The sequence below is a fragment of the Panicum virgatum genome, chromosome 5N (assembly GCF_016808335.1).
Source record: "Panicum virgatum strain AP13 chromosome 5N, P.virgatum_v5, whole genome shotgun sequence".
NCBI classification, from domain to species: domain Eukaryota; kingdom Viridiplantae; phylum Streptophyta; class Magnoliopsida; order Poales; family Poaceae; genus Panicum; species Panicum virgatum.
In genome coordinates this window covers 48,267,153-48,289,725 of record NC_053149.1, presented here as the reverse complement: position 1 = coordinate 48,289,725, position 22,573 = coordinate 48,267,153, and the positions used below count along the sequence as shown (strand labels likewise).

The window sequence follows — 22,573 nt, the reverse complement described above, 5'->3', positions numbered from 1 at the left end:
CTTATCTAGCCCGACCCTTGATTTTGCTAGGCTTAATTAGAGTGCCCTTTACCACCCCTAGCCACAGCCCCCTATCGAATCGTGGAGCGCGAGCAGAACCTGCCGATCAGCCTGACGGCTTATCTCCGAAGTCCCAACCCTAACTCCCAAAACCAGCAAGCCGGCGACGAGCATGGTGCGGGCGCGCAGCGTCCCGGCCACTCGGGCGCGCAACGCGGCGTCCCTGCCACTCGGCGTCCAGCAGCCTCGCACCACCACAGCACCACGCACCAGCAGTCCAGCACGGCAGGGGCGCAGGGCGCCAGGCGATCGGCCAGGCGGCCAGCGGCCTCGCACCCAGTCCTGCTCGCGCCACTAGCAAGGTAGCAAAGGAAGCAAGCTGAGCAACCAAGGTCAATTTCTCAATTAGTCAATTTGATTCTATGTCCCCAAGACCCCGATTGGTAGACTAGAATTGGACCCCAATAACAACAGCGCCCAGTTCTGCTTGCAATGCACATTCATTATGATCTTATAACCCTTAGAGAACAACTTGATGTGCTTATTAATGATGTGAGAAATAATCCCAAGTTTACAAATTGTCATGATATCGGTGATCTTGCTATCAAGATGGTTCAATGTGAGATGGGCAAAGATTTTAGATTGGTTTATCGCCTTATTCAATTAGTTTTGGTTTTGCCGATTGCTACCGCCACCGTAGAAAGAGTCTTCTCACAGATTTGAAAAATAAGATGGAGAATGATTGGTTGAATCATCGAATGACATGCTATATTGAGCTAGATGTTTTTACTTGCTTTAAAGATGAAGATATTTTATTCCATTTTCAAGAATTGAAGACTAAGTTGCCTCCACGTAGTGCAAGTGGTATGTTACATTCAATTATCATTTCCACTAATTAATTGTATTTTGCAAATTACTTGCCTAATTCCTTTGAAATATCCAACTCACTTGTGTAGGCTCAGATTCACTTCCTACATTTGGTGAAGATATGATAGATTGATAGGCGGGATAAACCGACTCGGTACTTGTTAGGTATTTCTTTACCATTTTTTTAAAATTTTATTGAGTTTGATGTACAATTAAACTTGGAATTGGAGATATAATCTAAATCATACAATTCAAGCATTTTTTGCTATTGATATTATGACTATTAGTATGTTGATTAGTTTTGCTTTAACCACTTAGATAAGTGGCCCTAGGCATAAAAAACTGCCAGCTCCACCATTGCTCTACTACAAAATCCGGTATCTAGTCTCCTCTAACTATAAAAACCGTTTATTTTACCTCCCTTGGTTGTTTCACAAGCGGTGTTTGTAGTTTTTTTCACTCAATTGAGGTAGCAAACGTGGATCACAAATAAAGACAATTGGCACAATGATAGAGAAAAGTACAGAGAACCCAATTACACAACCTTTTTAAGTTGAAACTAAAAAAATGAAATTTGAAATTTTGAAGAAAGAAATCAAACTTCATTGAATTTTTAAAGTATAAAGATGAGCTCCATCTTTAACAAAATTTCAAATATGTGATACATATTAGAGGTGCATCATTAGGGAACTTTTGTGTGTATAGATTCTATAGCAGAATTTTAAGTTTCTTAGGAAGGGTTAAATTTGGCCAAATTTGATCTTTTTCATTTATTTTCACAACATTTAAAATCTACTCGAGCATTTGCATATTCATTTATACATATGCAAATTCTTGAGTAGATTTTAAATTATATAAAAATAAATGAAAAGATAATATTTGGCTCAAATTTGACCATTTGTAATAAACTTTGAATTTTGCTACAGAACTTGTACTCCCAAAAATCCCCTAGTGATGCACCTCTAATATGTGTCAAACAGTTCAAATTTCGTCAAAGATGGAGCTCATCTTGATGCCTTACAAAATCAATGAAGTTTGAATTCTTTCTTCTTTAAAATTTTAAGTTTCAAATTTCTTTATGTTTAAACTTCAAAAATTTGCAAAATTGGATTCTCTGTACTCTCCTCTACCACTAAGCTAATTTTCATAACTTTTGAACCACGTTTGCTTCCTCAATTGAGTGAAAAAAGAGAGAACCAAGAAAAAATCTATGACAAAACAATGTAAAACCACCGAGGAAGGTAAAACAAACGGTTTCGATAGTTGGGGGAGACTCTGTACCCTGTTTTGTAGTTGAGGTATGAAAATCAAATTTTTGCGATAATTGAGAGGAAAATATATGTTTTTCCTTAAATAAAGTCTAATTTCAAAACTTTTTCCACAAACGGGTGCTAATTTGCGACATGAATCTAATGAGCCTAATTAATCCTTGATTTTGCTAAAGTGGTGCTACAGTAAACATCTACTAATTATGGAAAAAATTGATTAATTAATCTAGCCATTAGAGAAAATAATTAGATCTAGCTTAATTTAGATTCTATATCTTAATGATCCACATACGCTATTTAAAAAAATTGATCTAACCTAATTTTGGTCTTTTGAAAATTTGAGTTTATAAAATAGTACCAATCATATTTATCCTAACTATCCTTCCTAATCTCTTCAGCTTATTTAAATCAAATAGTCTATCCGCTAATCAGGTATAAGTGCATCTATCTATGTATAAAGAGATGTTGTCCTTTCTAAAAATAAAATTTGATGCTTTTATAATGAGCAGCATGCATTGGTGTTGACCAAGATGAATAGTAATAGGATAGAGCGTATTAGTCATGATTGTGATGTATACAATTTAAAGTATGTTTACTTGTAAAAAAATAAAATATATTAAAATTATATGTATTATAGTGTATAAACAGAAACTCTATTGGGCTAATCCCTTCATTCGAAACTATAGGTCATTTTAGTTTTATTTTAAGTTAAATTTTTCTATGTCTGATCAAGTTTGTAGAAAAAAATCCATAAGTTTTAAGTTAAATTTTTCTATGTCTGATCAAGTTTGTAGAAAAAAATCCATAAGTATGTGCAATATTAAACTAGACTCGCCGGATAGACCAAAATATGTCTCATTCTATATTTTTCAGAAACTTGGCAAAAATTAAATGGATCTTCTTTAGAACAAAGATAAAATAAATTATAATTTAGAATTTAAAATAGATGGAGCGTCAACTAGGAATATATAACTATAAATTACTCGCACATGTAATTGCACTGGTTAATATGCTAGTATTATAAAAGCTAGCCGTCAACCATCATGAACGTTGGATACAACCTTGGTTGCTGGCTCCAAAGTGGCAAAGTCCAAACTCCGAGCAACTCGACGAAATACTTTTCCGCACGATGCCTGCACGGACTCTACGACTCCAGTCAGGGAATGGTATATGGTAACCATATTCCGATTCGTATACGCCACTGAACCGCAACCTTCCACTTTCGACGCGCTTCCACCAATCAGACATTGACGACGCCCCTGCGAGCCATCAGCCGGCCGACGTCATCGTACGAGGACCCGCCCTTCTCCACGGCGCGCCTGGCCTTTTCCCCGAGCACCCTGGCCCTCTCCCTAATCGCCTCCGCCTCCTCACCGTCGCCCATCACCCTCCCGATGGCCTCGGCGACCACCTCGTCGCCGATCACGCGCCGCACCTCCAGCTTCGACGCGTAGTCCGTGAACCCGACGCCGACCCCGACCTTGAGCAGCTCCACGACCAGCTTCTCGTTGTAGAACTGGTCGGCGTACCGCGGCCACGTCACCATCGGCACGCCGGCGCCCACGGCCTCCAGCGTCGAGTTCCAGCCGCAGTGCGTCACGAAGCCGCCCACGGCGGCGTGGTTCAGGATCAGCATCTGCGGCGCCCAGCCCCGGATGACGAGCCCGCGCTCGCCACGCGCCAGCAGGTCCGCGAACCCGTCGGGCATCCACTCCGACTCCTCGGCGTCCGCGCCGCCGACGACCCAGACGAAGTTCTTGCCGGACAGGTCGAGGCCGCGCGCGAGCTCGCGCAGCTCGGCCGGCGAGAAACGGGACAGCGTGCCGAAGGACACGTACGCCACCGACCCGGCCGGCTTCGTGTCGAGCCACCGCAGGCAGCCGTCCGCGTCGGGCGAGAGCCCTCCGTCGTCGGCGCCCCTCGTCGCCACGTCCTTGCTGGCGAAGGCGACCGGTCCGACGAGCCACGCGCGGCGACCGAGCGTCGTGGTGTAGTGCTCCAGGTATTCGGGCTCCAGCTCGTGGAAGCTATTGAACACCTCGCCGTAGCTCCGCTGGTCCGCGGCGTTCATGCGCTGGAGCAAGGCCCAGTGGTCCGGCTGCTTCTTGGGCTCCATCATCTGGCTGCGCCTCATCTCGACGCGGTGCGGCAGCCTCGGGAGCAGCACGGGCACTTCGGGGTCCTCGGGGGCGGCCTCCAGGGGGTTGCGAACATGCTGGTGCCGAGGAACCCCAGCCGCGGGACCAGTCGAAGAAGCTGTCGGACACGACGGCATCGGTGCGGTTCTCCGCCAGGAACCGGTCGAAGGGCTCCCGAAGCAGCCTGAGCGCCTGGAAGAACTTCTCGCGGTCGGCATCGGAGGTAAGTCCCGGCCCGGACTCGACGCCGGGGGGCAGCCCGACGTCCGGGAAGGGCACGACGGTGATGTCGATGGCCAGGGTGCCCTTGGCGTCGCGGGAGGCCTCGTTGGCGCGGTCCACCACTGAGCGGATGACTGCGGCGTTTCCAAGACGGCCTTCTCTATCGGATACGGCTCTATGAGTATCTGGCTATGTCATTTGGGCTGACCAATACCCCTGCTCACTTCATGTACCTCATGAACTCGGTGTTCATGCCTGAGCTGGATAAGTTTGTCGTTGTTTTCATTGATGACATCCTTATATATTCTAAGAATGAAGAGGAGCATGCAGAGCATCTTCGCATTGTTCTTCAACGCCTCAGAGAGCACAAGCTATACGCCAAGATCAATAAATGTGATTTTTGGCTCAAGGAAGTTCAATTCTTGGGCCATGCTATCTCTGAGGGCGCTATTTCTGTTGATCCTAGCAAGATTCAGGATGTCTTGAATTGGAGCGCTCCCACCTCTGTTCTAGAGATCCGGAGTTTCCTTGGGCTAGTAGGGTATTACCGGCGGTTTGTTCTGGACTTCTCAAAAATTGCTAGGCCCATGACTGAATTACTCAAGAAAGGGGTGAGATTTAATTGGGACGACAAATGTGAGCAGTCTTTTCAGACATTGAGAAAGCTCTTAACGTCGGCCCCTGTCTTGGCTCATCCGGATATTACTTGACCTTTTGATGTGTATTGTGATGCATCAGGTATGAGTTTTCGCTGCGTTCTCACTTCTGTTTTGACTCAGCCCGTTATTCCTGGTCCCTTTGATATTTATTGTAGTTTATCAGGTACGGGTCTCGGTTGTGTACTCATGCAAGATAAGAGGGTAATTGCTTATGCTTTCAGAGCCCTCAGGCGGCATGAGGAGAATTATGCTACCCATGACCTGGAGCTGGCAGCAGTGGTGCATGCCTTAAAGATTTGGCAACATTATCTTCTGGGCAATCCGGTGCATACATACTCAGACCACGAGAGTCTCAAGTATATCTTTACCCACAGTGAGCTAAATTTGCGTCAGAGGCAGTGGTTAGAATTGATCAAGGGCTATGATCTGGAGATTCATTATCACCCCGGCAAGGCTAATGTCGTTGCCGATGCACTGAGTCGCAAGGCGAGTTGTAGCTGTGTCTCAGCTACAGTTCTACAAGAAACTTTGTGCCAAGAAATGGAGAAAATGAATTTGGCTATTGTATCTGAAGGCACAATTGCTAATATTACCCTTATCCCTACACTTCGAGATCAGATTATTGCTGCTCAGAAAAGTGATAAGGGCATGGGTAAGATTAGACAGAGGCTCAGTGAAAATGATCCCAGAGTTCAGTATTTTCATCAAGATAATGAGGGGGTGTTATGGTTCAAGAATCGATTAGTGGTACCTAAAGATTTGGAGCTTAGGGAGCAGATTCTTGATGAGGCTCACCTCTCTAGGTATTCCATCCATCCCGGCAGTAATAAAATGTATCAAGACCTGAAACAGCAATTTTGGTGGATAAGGATGAAGCGGGAAATCGCCAGGTATGTGTCGGAATGTGACACTTGCAGAAGGGTTAAAGCAAGCCATTTGAAGCCCGCCAGTATGCTTCAACCCTTGAGTATTCCATTAGGAAAATGGGAGGATGTCAGTTTGGATTTTATTGTCGGCTTACCCAACACCTCAAAATGGTATGATTCTATTTGGGTAATAGTCGATCGATTTACGAAGGTAACCCATTTTCTTCCAGTAAAGACCTCTTATACGGCGAGGCAATATGCTCAGTTGTACTTGGACCGTATTGTGAGTCTAAAACCATTATTTCAGACCGTGGTACACAATTTATTGCATGGTTCTGTGAACAATTCCAAGTGCGAGCTACAACCTCACGACAGATGAGAAGAGAGCCGTGTGCTAGTGGCTTAGGGTTGTGAAGGTGCCGACCTGTTTCTCTTCCAACATCATGAGTCTGGTCTCGATGAAGGACCTCACACTAACTAGCTTCAACGCACATGACTGCCACGTCATTCTCACGGTTTTCCTCCCAATTGTGATTAGGGCTATCGTTCCAGAGTACGTGAAGATAGCCATCACACGCCTCGGTTACTTCTTGAACTTCATCACACAAAGGTCATCGATGAAGCTCAGCTGCCACGCATGAAACAGTTCATCGCAGAGACTCTTTGCTAGCTCGAGATGTGCTTCCCGCGTCTTTTTTCGATATTATGTGTAACACCCGAGTGTTAAACTTGGGTTTAACTAGCTAACTAGTGATCCGATTCTCTCGGTTACAAGTCGAGTCACAAATCGACTCAAAACTCGATTTCAAATTCTGGAGCCAGAGGAACCCGGATACTCCGGGTTTGAATCCGGAAATTCCGGATTTACCCGAATACTCCGGATCTTATTCCGGATAGTCCGGACCTAAAGTGCTTTATCATGTGTTTTGGCCTTATGACTGTTCCCACACGTTAAAACACCATTCACTTTTCCTCTTTCTCTCCCTCACGAGCTCTCCCTTTCCCCTTTAGCTCTAAACTCCAAATCCTTCCTTTCAAATCCATTCCCAAGACCAAGGAAGCTCCAATCAGCGTGGGGATCATCTTCTCCAGGTATTCCACCATGGGGTGGCTTTGTTTTTGAGTTTTCTTGCAAGGAGAGCTTGCTCAAGGTACTAAGAGCTAGGGCAAAAAGGGATTGATCGATCTAGGGTGTTTAAAGCGATTTCTTTTGGGTCAATCATCTCCTTATGAACCATTCTATTAGAACCTGAAAGGGTTTCAAATTTTGTGGGTTGGTTTTGCCAAAAATCAAGATTTCAGTTTTTGGGGGCGAAAATGGTAGGAAACCCGGAGACTCCGGGTGTAAGCCCGGATACTCCGGAAAATCCGGATATTCCGGGTTTTGCAGAATTTTAGATGTCGGGTTGTCTCGGGTAGTGGTGTGTGTATACGGTTTAGACTTGTTTCAAAGTTACAAATCATAATCGCATTTCTCATATCATATGCATACGTGTAGCAGCTGCGACAGAGAGGGTAGTGTACGAGGTGGTTGCGGAGCCACAGGAGCCGCTAGAGCAGGCCCAGCAGCAGGAGGTTCGCGAGGAGTTGGCCCAAGGCCCAACTAACCTTAGTGTTGAGCAGCAGACACAAGGCAAGCCCCGGTGCACATCCTATTATTTTAAATTATGTCACCTATATATGTCTCTAATATTTGTGCATTAGGTTTAGGAATTGTTTGAAACCTTAGTTGCATGATTCCTAGGTTTTCCTGGGCCTTATACTAGTATGAATAGGTCGTTAGCACTGCTATGCTTAATAGGGCTCGATAGAAGTCGAGTGATAATTCTGTTACTCGCGAGATATAGGATGTCTTTGTATTACAGGATATGAATCATTATATTTAAGATGGAAGATATGGGTTGGGAGACTGGATGGGGGAATGTGTAGCCCCATCTGTGTTGATTAAGGACTGTTCTGTTGTCGTCTGTGCTGATCGGGGATTGAACTGTACTAACCGCATGCCGGGAGTAGGAGGTAGTCGAAACCGGTAAGCCGAGTACTGCTTCGCTTCAAAAGTACAGGAACCCGCACCCAACTTCTGGGGTGGTCGAGTAGTCGCGGAGAGTTGGGGATGCATATGTTTACTTTTGGTGGTCTCACGTTGAGCTCGGCTGACCATATGTCGTTGGGCTGGTTCCTGTAGTTCGAGGCGGGGAGGGGAAATGTTGGTGCGTGGGGTCCGACGGGGCTTTTGCGTGCCGTGTTGGTTAGGTTCACCTTGCAAGGTTAAATCGGATCGATTCGCCGTGTCTCGCGGTCATGAGATCCTTGATCTCTTGGTCACATCGTAGCAAGGAAATGAATTAAAAGAGATGAGATGCGGGCTGATATTATCTAATTATTGATTTGTTCACCATGATTTCTGTAGATTTGCAAATCATAGAGGATTAGTAAATTGATTACTTTATATTGAAGCTAAAACATGTAAAAATAAGGACTCACTTGTAATTGCTTCTTTTCCGCAAAAATCAACCACTAGCCAAAAAGCTTGCATGTCTAGAATATGTGGGCTAAGTATACCCAATAGACGAGTAAGTCTTGCTGAGTATTAGTATACTCAGGGTTTATTGCCACAATTCTTTCAGGACACCCAGACATTGACTTCTGCCCCTGCTGTGTCAAGTTCATCCGCCGGGATGCAGAGGGGTGGAAGGTGGTGGAGCGAGACCCTTAGGTTAGGGGATTGTCGGGTTGTACACTTGAGGGCAGAGTGTTCAGCCTTTCTATTTTGCGCAGACAGGTCTGACCGGTCCCACCATGGGACCGGTCTGACCAGTGGTGTCGGCAGGGTAGTGCCGACCGGTCCAACCGGTTGGGTGTACTAGTCTGACCGGTCATGGTTAATCAGGGCTTTTGCAGGCTAGTGTAGTTGTAGGATCTAGTCTATTCGAACTTCAGTACATCGGTTGTAAAATTTATAAATTATGCAACTCTTGTAAATTTATATGTATATTTGAACTAGGGTTGTAAAACCTAGTCCCTCCTTCCCCGTTTATAAGGCATGGTGGAACATGACACGGTCTTCTAAACAACACTTTGACCATTTATTTATCATATATTATATCACTTTTGATTATAAACTTATAATCATTGTAAAATATATTTGATTATGAATCCAATCATATGAAATTTGCATTATAAAAATAAAAATTTAATAGTCAAATTATTGGTCAAAGATGACAAGGTTTGAATCTTGATATACGTGTATGCCTTATAAACAGGGAAGGAAGGAGTAATGTTTTGTACTCATATGGTGTTTGTATTTTTAAGTAGGGAAAAGCTAAAGCACACCCGAGTGTTTCTGTCCAGCACTTGATTTTGTGACCGTCTGATCGTTGGTTTTGTTTGCTATTGTCTGTCCGATCCATCCAGCTGTCCGCTGATCTATTGTGTATTTTATTTTTGACGATAAGCTGATCCCACATGGCAGGATCTCCACCCAACACACCACGTTCATTCTGAAGTCGTCGTTTCATTTCTCCTTCCTCCAGCTCGACCGCTCGAGAGCGGCGATAGGCATCAGTCTTTAGGGTTCGTTGATTCAACTCTGCTTTTCTGCTTGTTCTTTGGCTGATTCCATTTTGATCTTATGTGTCTGTTCCCCCTTTCTCCCAATCGATGTAGTTTCAGTTGCGGATTTTCAAGGGCTGCGCCCAATGCGATGTGTATTTGTCGTGAACTTGTAATGAATCACATGTGATTTTTATGCAATTTGTTGGTTTAGATGTTTGATTCGCTTGTCAGATCTGCCCCTATCTGTGATAAGCGGTTGAATCGTGTTTTGGTTTCTGCACAGTTTGGGGATCGATTGCTTCCTAGGTTATTTGGGGGCCTGAATGAATGGTGATCCCCCCGTCCTTGGAGGGGCAGTCAACTGAATCGACTTTTTATAGTATTCTACCTATATAAGGTTGGTATATCTAATTAGTAGGAATGCTTGCCGATGTTTATGTTCGTGAGTCAATTAGATAGGGGTGCCTGCTTCTGTAGGTCACACTTTTTTCTTCATATTCCTGGGAACATTTGTAGTTTCTTGCCTAATATTTTAATGAGATTTTACTATGCACCTTTCTGTATGAGTCTGTTCACTTTGATAGTCATTTTATATCCATAGTCTTGCAGATAGACGGTGTGCTCAATCCTATTATATGATTACATTTCCAATTGGTGTTAGTTTGTCAGCATGATACATGTGTTATGATATTTGCACTATTTCCTACAGTTTTGCAAGTCTTGCATTATCTTAGCCTTCCTGAGATTGGGTAAGATCATAAATCCCTTGCATATCAAAAGGCTTCCTGCAATAGTATGCTTAGCAAATTTTGTGTAGCATGAATTCTATTAAGTTTTTTTCATTATCGTTACAAAGTATGCTAATCTGATTCATACAATGCATTAATTACACTATCATTTCGATGTAGTTTTTATGTGACTATAATTTTATAGTCTAAAATGAGATTCTGTTTCAGAGAATAGTAAGTACATAGATAAAGGTCTTATCTGACTAATTGCTATTGTTATATCATTAATTACACTATCATTTCAATGTAGTTGTGGTGTAAATAATTACCCCCACATAGGTTTGAATCCTTTTAAAATTTGGTTTTCTAAATTTACAGTTAGCACTTACTATTTTTACACCATCAGTTACATTGTCATTTCAGTGTAATCTAGGTGTAAATCATTACCTCCTTAGGTTTGAATCCTTTTAAAATTTTAATTTCTAAATTTACAGTTAGCACTTACTATTTTTACACCATTAATTACACTGTCATCTAAGTGTAATCAAGGTGTTAACCATTTTCCCTTTTATGTATTTGAATATGTATTTGAATTTCAAAATGGTCCTGCCATTTTATTTTGAATTTTGAATCATTTTATTTCCTAACTAATTGTCTGGTTCCTTTTATGCAGAGCGGATTTAATGTTTTTGTTGTGAATTGATATCTGAGGTTAGCATGCATCTGATCTATTCGATTTGCTTGATCCACTCCAGGGTTCTTCAGTTTCCCCTTTCTTCTCTTATTTTCTTTTGTTTTTGCTTGTGGATTTGGATCATTTCATTGTGAATTGTTGGTTGCTAGCATCCATCTGATTTGATTTCTTGATCATTTTGTTCATCAGACCGCATCATTTCACAAACCTCTATCTCAGCGTTTTAGTTTGAATTGTTCATCCTGTTCTGTGCTTTTGTGCATGTCAATAGGAGCAACAGCTCACTCTTTTTAGTGGCTCATTTTTCTTTTTTGCAATCTCATGCATTCAAGATTGACTGTTCAATAGTTATTGGCTACTCATTACCTTGGATTAGTTTATTCACTTGTGCTTATTCATTTTATATAATTTTTGCATTACTAATACGAGAATATGAAGATCTTGTATCTATCTTTTTGATGTATGGAAATATAAGTAGTACATCCATATGTATATATGAAAATTTTAAATCTTACACTACGAAATCCAGTTAGTTATTATATAGATGTTTACAGTTCTATTTTTAAACTTACAGTTGGATCATATAAAAGTTACAGTGACTTGAGGACTGCAATTCCTATATAATAGTGGTGTAACAGGTCCATATATTTGCAAGGGCTATGAGATCCCCTCTGGTTTAATATGGGACAATTTCATTTGTTAACTTTGTTATAGTAAAAGTACTTGCTGCACATCTACTTCCCATTTGGATCAGCCTAGTTTTTTTCCTACTATGAATTCAGAAGCTCGATGTCTCCATATGTTGGATTTTAATAAGGCCCCTAGAAATTTAAATATTTGGAATCTGTAGAAATATTTCTAAAAACTTTGATCTGTTTGCTCCTAAAAATTCCAAGGTCACTCTACATGGTCATTTTTTGTTAAACAATAGGGAAGATCCCTACTGGATCACTCTACATGGGCTTATTGGTGTTAGGCCACTTGTTTTGCCTTCTGGATCACTCTATATGGCCTTTTTGTCTTTGGTTCTTCAGATGGGAGATAGGTACCTGTAGACCTGCCAGAACATTTTACCACTTCATAGGCATATGCTTATGTCAAAGTATATGGTTCTCCTAAAAACTGTATAAAGTTAATTTTTGTTGGCCCATGATTAGTTGCTATTTTCATATCTGTGCTGTTTCACTAAGTACCCAAACTATTTTTGGCAATTGACTGAAGCTAGAAACAATGTTACCATTATATTTGCAAATTTGTCGTATGCATCTTATGGGTTTTGAACTTTCAATCAAGCCAAACTATGTATACTTTAACTGGCCATAGAAATAATCTTCTTTCATATGTACATTCATGATTCACTTAGGACCCAAGTTATATTTATGATTATGAATATGTATATTTGCCATTTGCATATGTGGGGTTTCACTCATTAGATAAACTATGTTATTTGACTAACCATAGAAATATTTTGAGTGTTTGAGTTTTTTATTTGATATTTGCATTTTTTGAGCTTCAATTAAGATTCAATCTATTTTTTGAGAGGTCATAGAAATAATATGAATTTGAATTTTGTTCATTGCATCTGTTTGGATTGACTTAGGATCCAAATTCAGTGTTTTGATCCAAGTGAAACTTTTATCCATCGAGCCGGCCTCCAGCTATGAAAGCTTGTCGGGACATGCTAGTTGATGGAGTGTACCTACTGGTACAGTGTCCTTGTGGTGCTGCACTTTGTGAATGTATATGAAATCTAGTGTCAGCAGATACCGTTTGCATTGTTTGTAATCTAGTGCTGATACAGTGTCCTTGTGGTGCTGCACTTTGTGAATATATATGAAATCTGGTGTCAGCGGGTACCTGTTGCATTGTTTGTAATCTAGTGCTGTGAGGTTGAACAAGCTCATGGCTATCCGATCATGTTCTGTGAAACATGAGTATAGCTATCGTATATGCTTCTCTGTCAATGTGATTTGTGTTTGATTAAATTTGAGAATATATATTTGTCTAATTGGATGTCTGAGATGTGAAATATAAAATCTGAAATTGTCACAACTACAATACACTAGGCGAGAGGAGCAGCTGCACCTGTACCATTAGTATGTTGGTTTTAAAATCGGGTGCTAGCTTCCCGAGAAACACTCGATTTGTAATCTGAGTGCATTGAAGTGTCAAGGCAAACCAAAATGCTCGGGTGTTTAATCCTTCCAAAACACCCAAGTTACATATAGACAGATCCTTTAAGTATTATGTTGTGCTTGAACCACCTGCGCCCTCCTTCGTGTGGGACTACCGGTGATGTTTCGATCGGGCCGTGGGTTGAGAATGGATCGCCAAATTAAGTCATTAAGCTAATGCGCCCGATGTGTTCAAATGACGGCCATTACGCTTAATTATAGTTTTAATTTGGCGGTTCCGTCGCATTATGCCACACCTGATGATGCACATGGTTGATCAGATATAGGACCTTGGGCCCGTATACCTGCACCAGATGTGGACGTACGAGAGGTTCATGTCGACCCTGAACAGATATGTCCATAATCTTGCTCCGGGCCTTTACTATTGACCATTAGTTATCTTTCTTCGATTCACATGTGGTTGTCATGGCTCCTGATATAACCTTCTTTTGATCCTTTTTCAATAAACCACACTTAAGTTGAAACATAGACCAGAAAAAGAAGAGTAAAAAAGGGCAAGCCTTATCTGGAGTAAAGACAGTAGATTTGGAGTGTGCTATCCAAAATGATTGCACAATGTCGTTTCAAGTGTAGTTGAGTAGTTCAATATTTAATTGAAGAGCATATTGCACACTGTCAAAATTTACTATAGCAGTTCCAATGCTAAAATGGTTATTTCGCTGTTCTGAGTACACGGCGTTTAGGAGCAAATTAGTTGATGTTTCAATTTATTGGTAGATAAGAAATGTGGGCAAGCGAATCTTTATCTCCGGTCATCAGTTTAGTGCCAAAAACGGAGCTCGAACACGGTGCTGTATTTTCAACAAACTTACAAGAAGGTTTAATGTGCATGGCGCTATTTTGTTAGGTATTATTTATCTTACGGGCTATGATTGACCAGCTACCTTATTGCAGCAGCTATTTTGCACATTGTATGGTGCATATCTGCAGCCATTTTGGACATTTATGCCCTGCTTGTTAGGAGATCGTTATGAAACGGTCGGGTTGTTGGTTTCCTTGCCATTGGAGATGCGGTACGTGAACCATTTTCGTTTCTTGGTTTTCATGAAGTTTATAAAATGGATTAAATCAATCTCCCATGTTATTTTGTAAGCACTGGCGGAGCTACGTTGTGGCCAAAGGGGGCATGGCCCCCCTGGCTATGCACATTTTCCACTAGATGAACCATAATATTGGTACTGTTCATTGAATTAGCAGCTTAATTACCACGCTGCGGCCGCCGCACACGCCGCCGCGTCCAGCCGGCCGCCGCACGCACCGCCGCGTCCAGGTCCAGCAGGCCGCCGCGCCCGCCGCTCCAGCTGCTGACTTGTGGCGGGCGGCGGGTGGGAGCGTGCGGCGGCGGTGAGGGCGGCGCACGGCGGCCGGCGGCACGTGCGGGAGGTGTGGACTCGCGGCGGCCGGCGGCGCGTGTGGCTGGGTGTGTGAGGTGCGCGACAGCTGTAGCAGAACCTTTTTTTATTATTTTAAATCGATTTATAGAGGCGGGTCACCCCATCACCCACCCTTAGAAATAAGTTTTTAGGGGCGGGTATAACATCCGCCCCTGCAAATAACTATTTTTAACTGTGAAAAACAGGAATGAGTGTGGTACCCATTCTTAAAAATAGTTTTTTTACCCGCCCCTAAAGACTCTTTTTGCAGTAGTGATCGTGTATTGCAAAGCGAATCTCTACACAGAGGTTACAATACCCTCTTATTTTGGGTTACCCAGTTAACCCACCGGTAAAACCCCAATATGAATCAAAAAATTATTTAGTCGGCTCTATAGGGTAGTAAGACTAATTTTTATTTTTTGGGTATTGGGTAGTTAGGTCAACCCAACAAAACCTACATCCCGAGTTACATCGATATAAAATACTAGAAGCTAACCAGGGCCGGCTCATATTTTCAAGGGCCCCAGAGCGAGCCAGATATTATGGGCCCTTTAGGCCAACTATTTTCCATTTGAGAAGGTAATTAAAAGGAAGATAGAAATTCTACCAATATATGTAATTCATGAAGAGTAATATCAATATTACAAACTAAAATGATAGGAACATGAAACTATTATAACAATAATATGAATTATGATTACCTCAAATAAGAATCAAACTCCAATAACTTCAGCATTACTTAGCATTACTCATAACTGGAAAAAAAAAATCTATGTAGAGCATCCCTCTACAATTCAATCAACTGCTCTTCTCGTTTTCATTTGTTTCTTTTCTGAGCACCCAACAATTGCATCGAAGGCAACATCTAACATATTCAATAAATACATTGAATTAGAAATTGAAAACCTAACAATACTTACGGCTCATTAGTCAATAGTCATTACCTGGTAGTAGAGGGAGAGCTCGCAGTGGAGCACTAGTGCAGTAGTGCTAGCGAACTAGCATCTAGATCAGGTACTCTGGTAGGCAGCAGCACGCAAACCAGCAGGCGGCAGACGCTGAGATGCAGGCTACGCAGCAGGAGCGGATGCTCGCTGACGCCGCTCGTGCAGTTGCGTGGACCGCGGTGCCTGGACAGGTGCCGTCGCGTCGGCGGGCGGGCAAGCGTGCGGACTGTGGCGGCCGCCGGCCGGTGAACTTGCGATCGATCGCCAATCACGGCGCGGTCGCGTGGAAGGGCGACGGAAGGGAAGTCCAAAAACCTGTTTGCTTGCGTGCCTGTGTGTTTGCTCTATCCTCTGAGTTGGGTTTTAAACCAAATATTACTACTACCTAGTACCTACTGTATACTTGATTTTGGGCCCTCTTATTTCATGGGCCCTGGGTGGTCGCCCCGCCTGCCCCCTATAAGCCGGGCCTGAAGCTAACGATTAAAGCATGTCATTTTTAACAAAAATAAATTTAGGCGCACATAATCACCACACATCGCACTCCCAGTCTCCCACGCACATCAATTTGAGCACCAATATCTCATGTAAAGCGGGTAGCCGCACATGTTTTTCAATTATTTATTAATCAAGCATGAAGCATGCATATTGTAATTTTATAATGAGCTACAATTTAAACTTTGCAAATTTCTGCTGCGGTTTGCAGTTCGAAATTTCGATCCAGCTGACGAGGAGAGAGATATATCCACTCGACCAAATCAAGAAAAAATGGTTTAACCCGGCACACACATTCCGGGCAAAGAAAAAAGAAAAAAGAAATCTGGATTAACATCACACGAATGTCACAAGAAGGACGATAAGGAGTCGTTGCAATTAACCTGGAGTAGCGCTAGCCTGCTTTTCTGGCACGGCCGGCCGGGGTCGATCGATGACAGGCGCATGTCATCTACATGTGCGTGCACTTGCTCTCCGGAGCTAGCTCAGCTGCTTTTATTTGTTGATCGAAATGCAAATGGACAGCTCGATCGAGCACGGGGTCGATCCATGACAGGCGCATGTCATGTTCGTGCACTTGCTCTCCGGGGCGGGGCTAGCTCTCAGCTGCTTTCGTTCATCGAAATGGATAGCTCGATCGATCGAGCACCTAGCTCACACGCACGCACCTCCTCTACCACTCATCATCATCATCATATATATATATATATATATATATATAGAGAGAGAGAGAGAGAGAGAGAGAGACCCTCGTGCCGAGTTTTCCCGTTTCAAGCATCGCTTCCGAAGTGTTGGACGCCCCCATCCTGAATCTAGCTGTACGTGCATTCCATCACCAAATATGAAACTCGTGATGGAAAAGATTACGTGACAATAAGTGACACGTACGATGGATCGGATGAGCATGCAGCTCGATCGCCTAACAGTCGGAGCAGCAGCACAGCAGCGATCAACTCTATCTCCACCACGGCAGCCAGAGCAATCGTTCAATTGCTACTGCAACTTTCAAGAAGCATTTGTGCTCAAAGGCATTGCACTTGTTTTTGTTTACCGATCGAGCATGTTAATAGTAGTTCTTGCTAGCTAGGAGTACTCAACACTGAAGTAGTACCACAAGCAAGTAATTGCCGGTTGCCGCGTGCACTCTTCAGAATGCACTTGCCACCGGTTTTGTCTCCCAGAAATTCTCCACAGCGCTCCAGAAAGCAGGTGTCACTGAACAGGGACGAGAACAAGTACGGCGGCGTCAGAGCGTCCACGCCGACGGCCGTTTCGGCGTGCCCGGCGGCCGAGCTCATCAGCTCCGAGTAGTCCGGGCAATAACTCGACTGCTGAATGCGGCACTCCGACTCTCTGGCGGTGGGGCTGTCAAGGCTCGTCAGCGCGGTCGAGGCGCCCGCGCCCTCGCCGCTGACGGCCGCCGCCGCCGTCGACGCAGCTGCCATGGCGGCTTTCTGGCAGTAGTACGCAGCTTGCCGATCGGGATCGGCCTTCGTGCCGCACCAGTAGTAGTTCCCCGCGGCGGAGCTGGAGCCCTCGCTGACGGCCGGCGTCGGCTGACGCGGGGTCGTCTTGGCCGCCGCCTGCTTCTTCTGGATCCTGGTCCTCCAGTAGTTCTTGATCTCGTTGTCGGTCCGGCCGGGGAGGTGCTTGGAGATCTTGGACCACCTGTTGCCCAGCGCCGCGTGGAGCTCCCGGATGGCCGCGTCCTCCGCCGGCGTGATGCCGCCGTGGCGCACGCCCGGCCGCAGGTAGTTGAGCCACCGCAGCCTGCAGCTCTTCCCGTTGCGGTTCAGACCTGATTCGTGGAGGGACACTCAGATCAACTGGTCCATCGGGAAAGCACACACGCGTTCAAGCAATTGATCGACCGAGGCTTACCAGCAGCGCGCGCGAGCTTGTCCCAGGAGCCCTCCCCGTGCTCGGAGATGTGGCCGACGAGGATGAGGTCCTCCTCCAGCGTCCACGGCCCCTTGCGCACCGCCGGCTGGTCGCCGCCGCGGCCGCTCGTCGTCATGCCCACCCTGCTTGTAGTAGCCATCTACTAGCTTGCTCTTTTTGAGCGTGGATCGTGCGATGTCACCTCGAACTGCCGCACTCTTGCCAGTGCGCGCTGCTCGAGGATGCCGGCAGATCGATGCGCCCGGTGACCGGTTGGTGTGCTAGCTGCAGACCGTTCGGCGGCGGCCGTCATGTATACAGGCGCGCCAGCCGACCGGCCGGCCGGTGGCGGGATGATCGGTACGTGTACTCGTCAAACGCGCGCACGTTCTTGTTGGGAACCAACCACTTGTGTGACTGCCTTGAGGCCGCCTGCATGCGCCTTTGGCTCGGCTGGGAAAGGCGCTTCCATTTATACAAGTTAAAACCAATGCAACTCCAAACCACGGATCAGATTGGAGGAAGAACAATAATGTCCCAACCAAGTGCGAACTGCAGAAGCTTGAGCAGAAATTGGCCACCAAATTAGCCGCAGTTGTACTACTAGCTATATATCCAGCTGGACTTAGCCGCTAGTTCAAGTTCTTTTATGAAGAATTTGATCTTCTCATGTGGTCAAGTTAACCCGCCCCACCTAGATCGGTAACCCACATGCTTGAGAATTGGCTTCAAAATTCTAACAGGAGCAGCAGCTCTGTGTTGGGCAATATAGCGTTGTTGAAATGATATTATCTTTGATAACATTAAACATTCATCCTTTTATGCAGGTTATTTTTAGGGGATCTACTGGCTGTGATTTTGGTCAATATTGCAGCATAAGGAGATGACAAAGAATCTGGTCATGAAGGTCAGTACTTCTTTGGAGATGGCACCTTAGAACAGTTTGCAAGTCATGGATGGAAGCATAATAATAGACTTTGTCCGGCTTAATTTTGCTTTTTGGCTCTCCTGCTAATTCATCTATTGAAGTTGGAAAATATAATAATTAAAGGCTATGTACACTAAACTGTAGAGGCCGGAAAATTCCATTATCTAAAAAGAATGTGATCAAGTTAACATGCTCTGTTCCGAAAACAAAAGCTAGGTTATTAAACTGCCGTATACTGTAATGCAGTAAAGCAAGTCCCCATTTGTATCGTCTCTTTTTAATGCTTCCGCACTTTTTCTGGAGAAATGCTTTCTCGAGCAAAATCAACTGATGACTGCACCATCCATGTGCTGTGCACGAGCACTATGAGAACACTGCCTTCTGAATCGGGGAATGAAGATCAGTGCTGAGCGATGCAAGTGAGAGAAACGGAGCTGTAAGCCGACTGCAATCTTATCCGCGAGCAGTAGTGCAACCCCCAGGCTCTCGCTTTCGGTGCGCGATGGACTGGCGGTGACGAGTCGATCAGTTTGCCACTGTCGCCACGTGCGCAGCCCTCGCCCGTGGACACGCGCTAGCTCTCCCAGCCAGCCAGCGTCGCAACGCTCTCGAGTCTCGACGGCCACATCTTTATTGGCTGCCGGAACTGGAACGCTGGCCGCGCTCGGCATGTTACCAGCGGCGCGCCTCGCGCCATTTATCGCATGCCTGAAATGGAACAGGATGCCGCGCGCGCTCGCCTACTCTCGGAGATGGTTAGGCCGCATGCCCAGTTCCGGGGGAGGATCGGAGTTCCGCTGTGCCCGACGGGTCACACTCATGCACACTACTGCATGCTGGATACTGATTTGATGGAGACGTGCGGCGGGCGAGGGACCGGACGTGTGTGCCGGTTCTGCTGCTGCGCTGGAGGGCAGAGGGCACGTTTCGTTTGTGCTGGGAGGAGATAGCTAGAGAGCTTGGTCGATCTTGCATTGGTGACCACTAGATAGAGGCTAGAGAACCAAGGCAGCGCGGAGGTGTTCGATGATAGCGGAACAAGATCGAGAGGGGCAAATAATTAAAATCCATGGAACTGTACAAATTAAAGGGGAAATGATCTGAGCCGCACAACCTTTCAGATGGATCTGTCAACAACAACTTTCGGTTGCGCTTGTGAGTTACACTACACAGTCAAATGTTTATGCGGACGTACGAGTAGGGGTGGTAAAGGGCCCAACATTTTGAACTAGAAAATCTAAGGATCGGGCCCTAAAAGAGCCGGGCTCTAAACATATGTATTTTTGAACTAAAAATTTTAAGGATTTTATTGGGCTGTGAAGAGACCATTAGAGCCATGGCCCATTACCACCCCTACGTACGAGTAAGATAAACTGGGATGGAAGATGTGCGTCTTTCTATACTGTGTAAAAAGCACAGTGTACGTCGAAGGCAGCGCACCAGCGGTCAACAACGTACGAGTACGAGCCATAGGCAGATCACGGACTCAACGTACGAGCACAGTGTTCGTAGATCCTGTTTCAAAAAAAAAAACCGGGTTCGGCTGCCGTCCCGATCGCAATCGCATTTCACAATTGAACGTTCAAGTCTAGTGCATCCATGGCTACTCAAACACTAAATAAATTTGAAACATGGAACCTCAGAAAAAGCCAGAAGTGCATAGCTTCGCCAAAGATTTAAAAAAAAGCACGATACTGAAACCACACGTTCAACACCTACATATATACCAGGGTTCATGCATGCTCCGAAAATGATGCTATTTTTCTGTCCTTTGTACTAGCTACTACCTATAGCCTCTCAGAAGTACACGCGCTGTATGATCGGATCACTTCAGAATAATGTAGCATCTGGAACCGGTAGAGTTCCCCAGAAGTCGTCGACGACGTTCCAAAAGCTGTCGGCGTCGACCATTTTCACGCCGTCGGCGGCGGCTGCGGCCGAACTCAGCTCGGAGTAGTAGTAGCGGTCACTGTAACTCGTCTGCATGTGCCCGTCAACGCCGGCGGTAGTGGTGGAGCTGTCCCGGCTCGTCAACGCCGACGACGCGCTCCCGCTGTCGACGCCCGCGGCCGCCGCCGCAGCCACGCTCTTGCTCTTCTGGGAGCGGTGCGCTCCCTGCTCGGGGTGGTTTGGCCCCACGTATGAGTATGACCACCAGTCACCGGCGGCGGAGCTGCCGTGGCTTGCCGCCGCGGACGACGACGACGACGCGCCCTCGCTGGCGGCCATGGCTGCCGCCGTCGCGGTCGCGGTCGCAGGCGCGCGGTACGGTTGCCGCTGCTGGGCGCTGGCTACTGGAGCCGGTCGCCTCTGGATCCTGGTCCTCCAGTAGTTCTTGATCTCGTTGTCGGTGCGGCCGGGGAGGTGCGCGGCGATCATGGACCACCTGTTCCCCAGGCTGGCGTGGAGCTCCCGGATGGCGGCGTCCTCCGCCGGCGTGATGCAGCCGCGCCGCACCCCCGGGCGCAGGTAGTTGAGCCACCGTAGCATGCAGCTCTTCCCGTTCCGGTTCAGGCCTGATCGATCGGGCCAACACATGCATCGATCATAAATGGCTCATCAGGCTCAGTCCACGCGAATCTTCTTCAACATCAACGTTGATCCAACAGCAAGAAGTAGGCTTACCAGCGGCGCGCGCGAGGTTGTCCCAGGAGCCCTCCCCGTGCTGGGAGATGTAGCCGACGAGGACGAGGTCCTCCTCCAGCGTCCACGGCCCCTTGCGCACCGCCGGTTCGCCGCCGCACATCCTGCCCATCTTCTTGCAAGATCTTTATTATTTTGTGTGTGGACTGTGGCTGATCGTTGCAGCTGATCGTTCGGCGGCCGGCGGTCGTTTATATAGGCGCGCCGCCGACTGGATCGATCCTTGCGTCTACGTCACCACGGCATCACACACATGTTTGTGTTTGAACTCAGCCACACGCTCTTTTGTGGCTGTGGCTTGCGGCCTCAAACCTTTGCCTCGTTTGGGCAAGGAGAGCGGCTGCTTTCGACTGAGTCAGTGAGCCGCTTCCATTTCCGGGCCCGTGAATGCTTCCCTTCGTTCTCTCGCAGCTTGCATTGCCAACAGAAGAACACTGAACACAGCTGTGCAGCACAGCAGTGAATAGTGATCATCTCCGAGCAGTTCAGTACGCGTAGGCTCTCTCTCTCTCTCTCTCTCTCTCTCTCTCTCTCTCTCTCTCTCTCTCTCTCTCTCTCTCTCTCGGCGCGCGACGGATCGACGGCGAGGAGTCGGCTTCCACCACGTGCGTAGCCCCATAAACTACACGCACAGCTCTCCCAGCAGCCGGTGTCACCTTCTCGATCGAATCGCTTGATCACGCCTAGCTCGCCCTGCTGCTCGGTCGCCACTTGTCCTTGTCGATCACCGCTAGCTAGAACCTCGTGGCTCGTGCTATGGCCGTGCCCGCGCCTTCCTGAAATAGAAGCGATCCCACCACCTCGACCGACTGGTTCCTCATGGAAGAACTGGTTACTGGTTCAGTTGTCTGGTTTGGCGACCCGCCCGTCGATCCGGAGAACGAAGGGGGTGTTCTCGAAGGATCTATCCATCGCTGTGGATGCTGATCGCGACGTACGACGACGAGGAAAACGTGGCCGGGGCCCGTGCTATAGCCTATAGCGAGTGGCGGCGTAGGCCACGTTTTCTTGATGGGGAAAGAGAGTCGAGCGCTAGTCATCACTTGCAAGGGGCAGCTGTTCGGTCGAACTGAACATGGAGACGTTCTCCCTGTTCTTGACCATGTTTGGT

At 46.0% G+C, this 22,573-nt stretch overlaps 1 protein-coding gene and 2 pseudogenes across 1 annotated transcript; all 3 read right to left on the bottom strand.

The window, feature by feature from the left end:
• Positions 1–3,049: 3,049 nt before the first annotated feature.
• LOC120674883 lies at positions 3,050–4,733 on the bottom strand (annotated as a pseudogene).
• A 12,424-nt stretch (positions 4,734–17,157) lies between these two features.
• On the bottom strand, positions 17,158–18,148 carry LOC120674882 (annotated as a pseudogene).
• A 2,501-nt stretch (positions 18,149–20,649) lies between these two features.
• On the bottom strand, positions 20,650–21,574 carry LOC120674881 (MYB-like transcription factor EOBI). The gene is made up of 2 exons (XM_039955984.1): positions 21,445–21,574; positions 20,650–21,335 (listed from the first exon to the last, which is right to left on the bottom strand). Exons 1-2 carry the CDS (start codon positions 21,572–21,574, stop codon positions 20,650–20,652), a joined length of 816 nt encoding a protein of 271 aa, XP_039811918.1.
• Positions 21,575–22,573: the final 999 nt, after the last annotated feature.

Excerpts from the sequence above, each read along its gene's own strand:
- LOC120674881 (XM_039955984.1), bottom strand. The coding sequence starts at position 21,574 with ATGGGCAGGATGTGCGGCGGCGAACCGGCGGTGCGCAAGGGGCCGTGG. Across the intron at positions 21,336-21,444 it reads CAACCTCGCGCGCGCCGCTG|GCCTGAACCGGAACGGGAAG; the intron begins GTAAGCCTACTT and ends CCGATCGATCAG.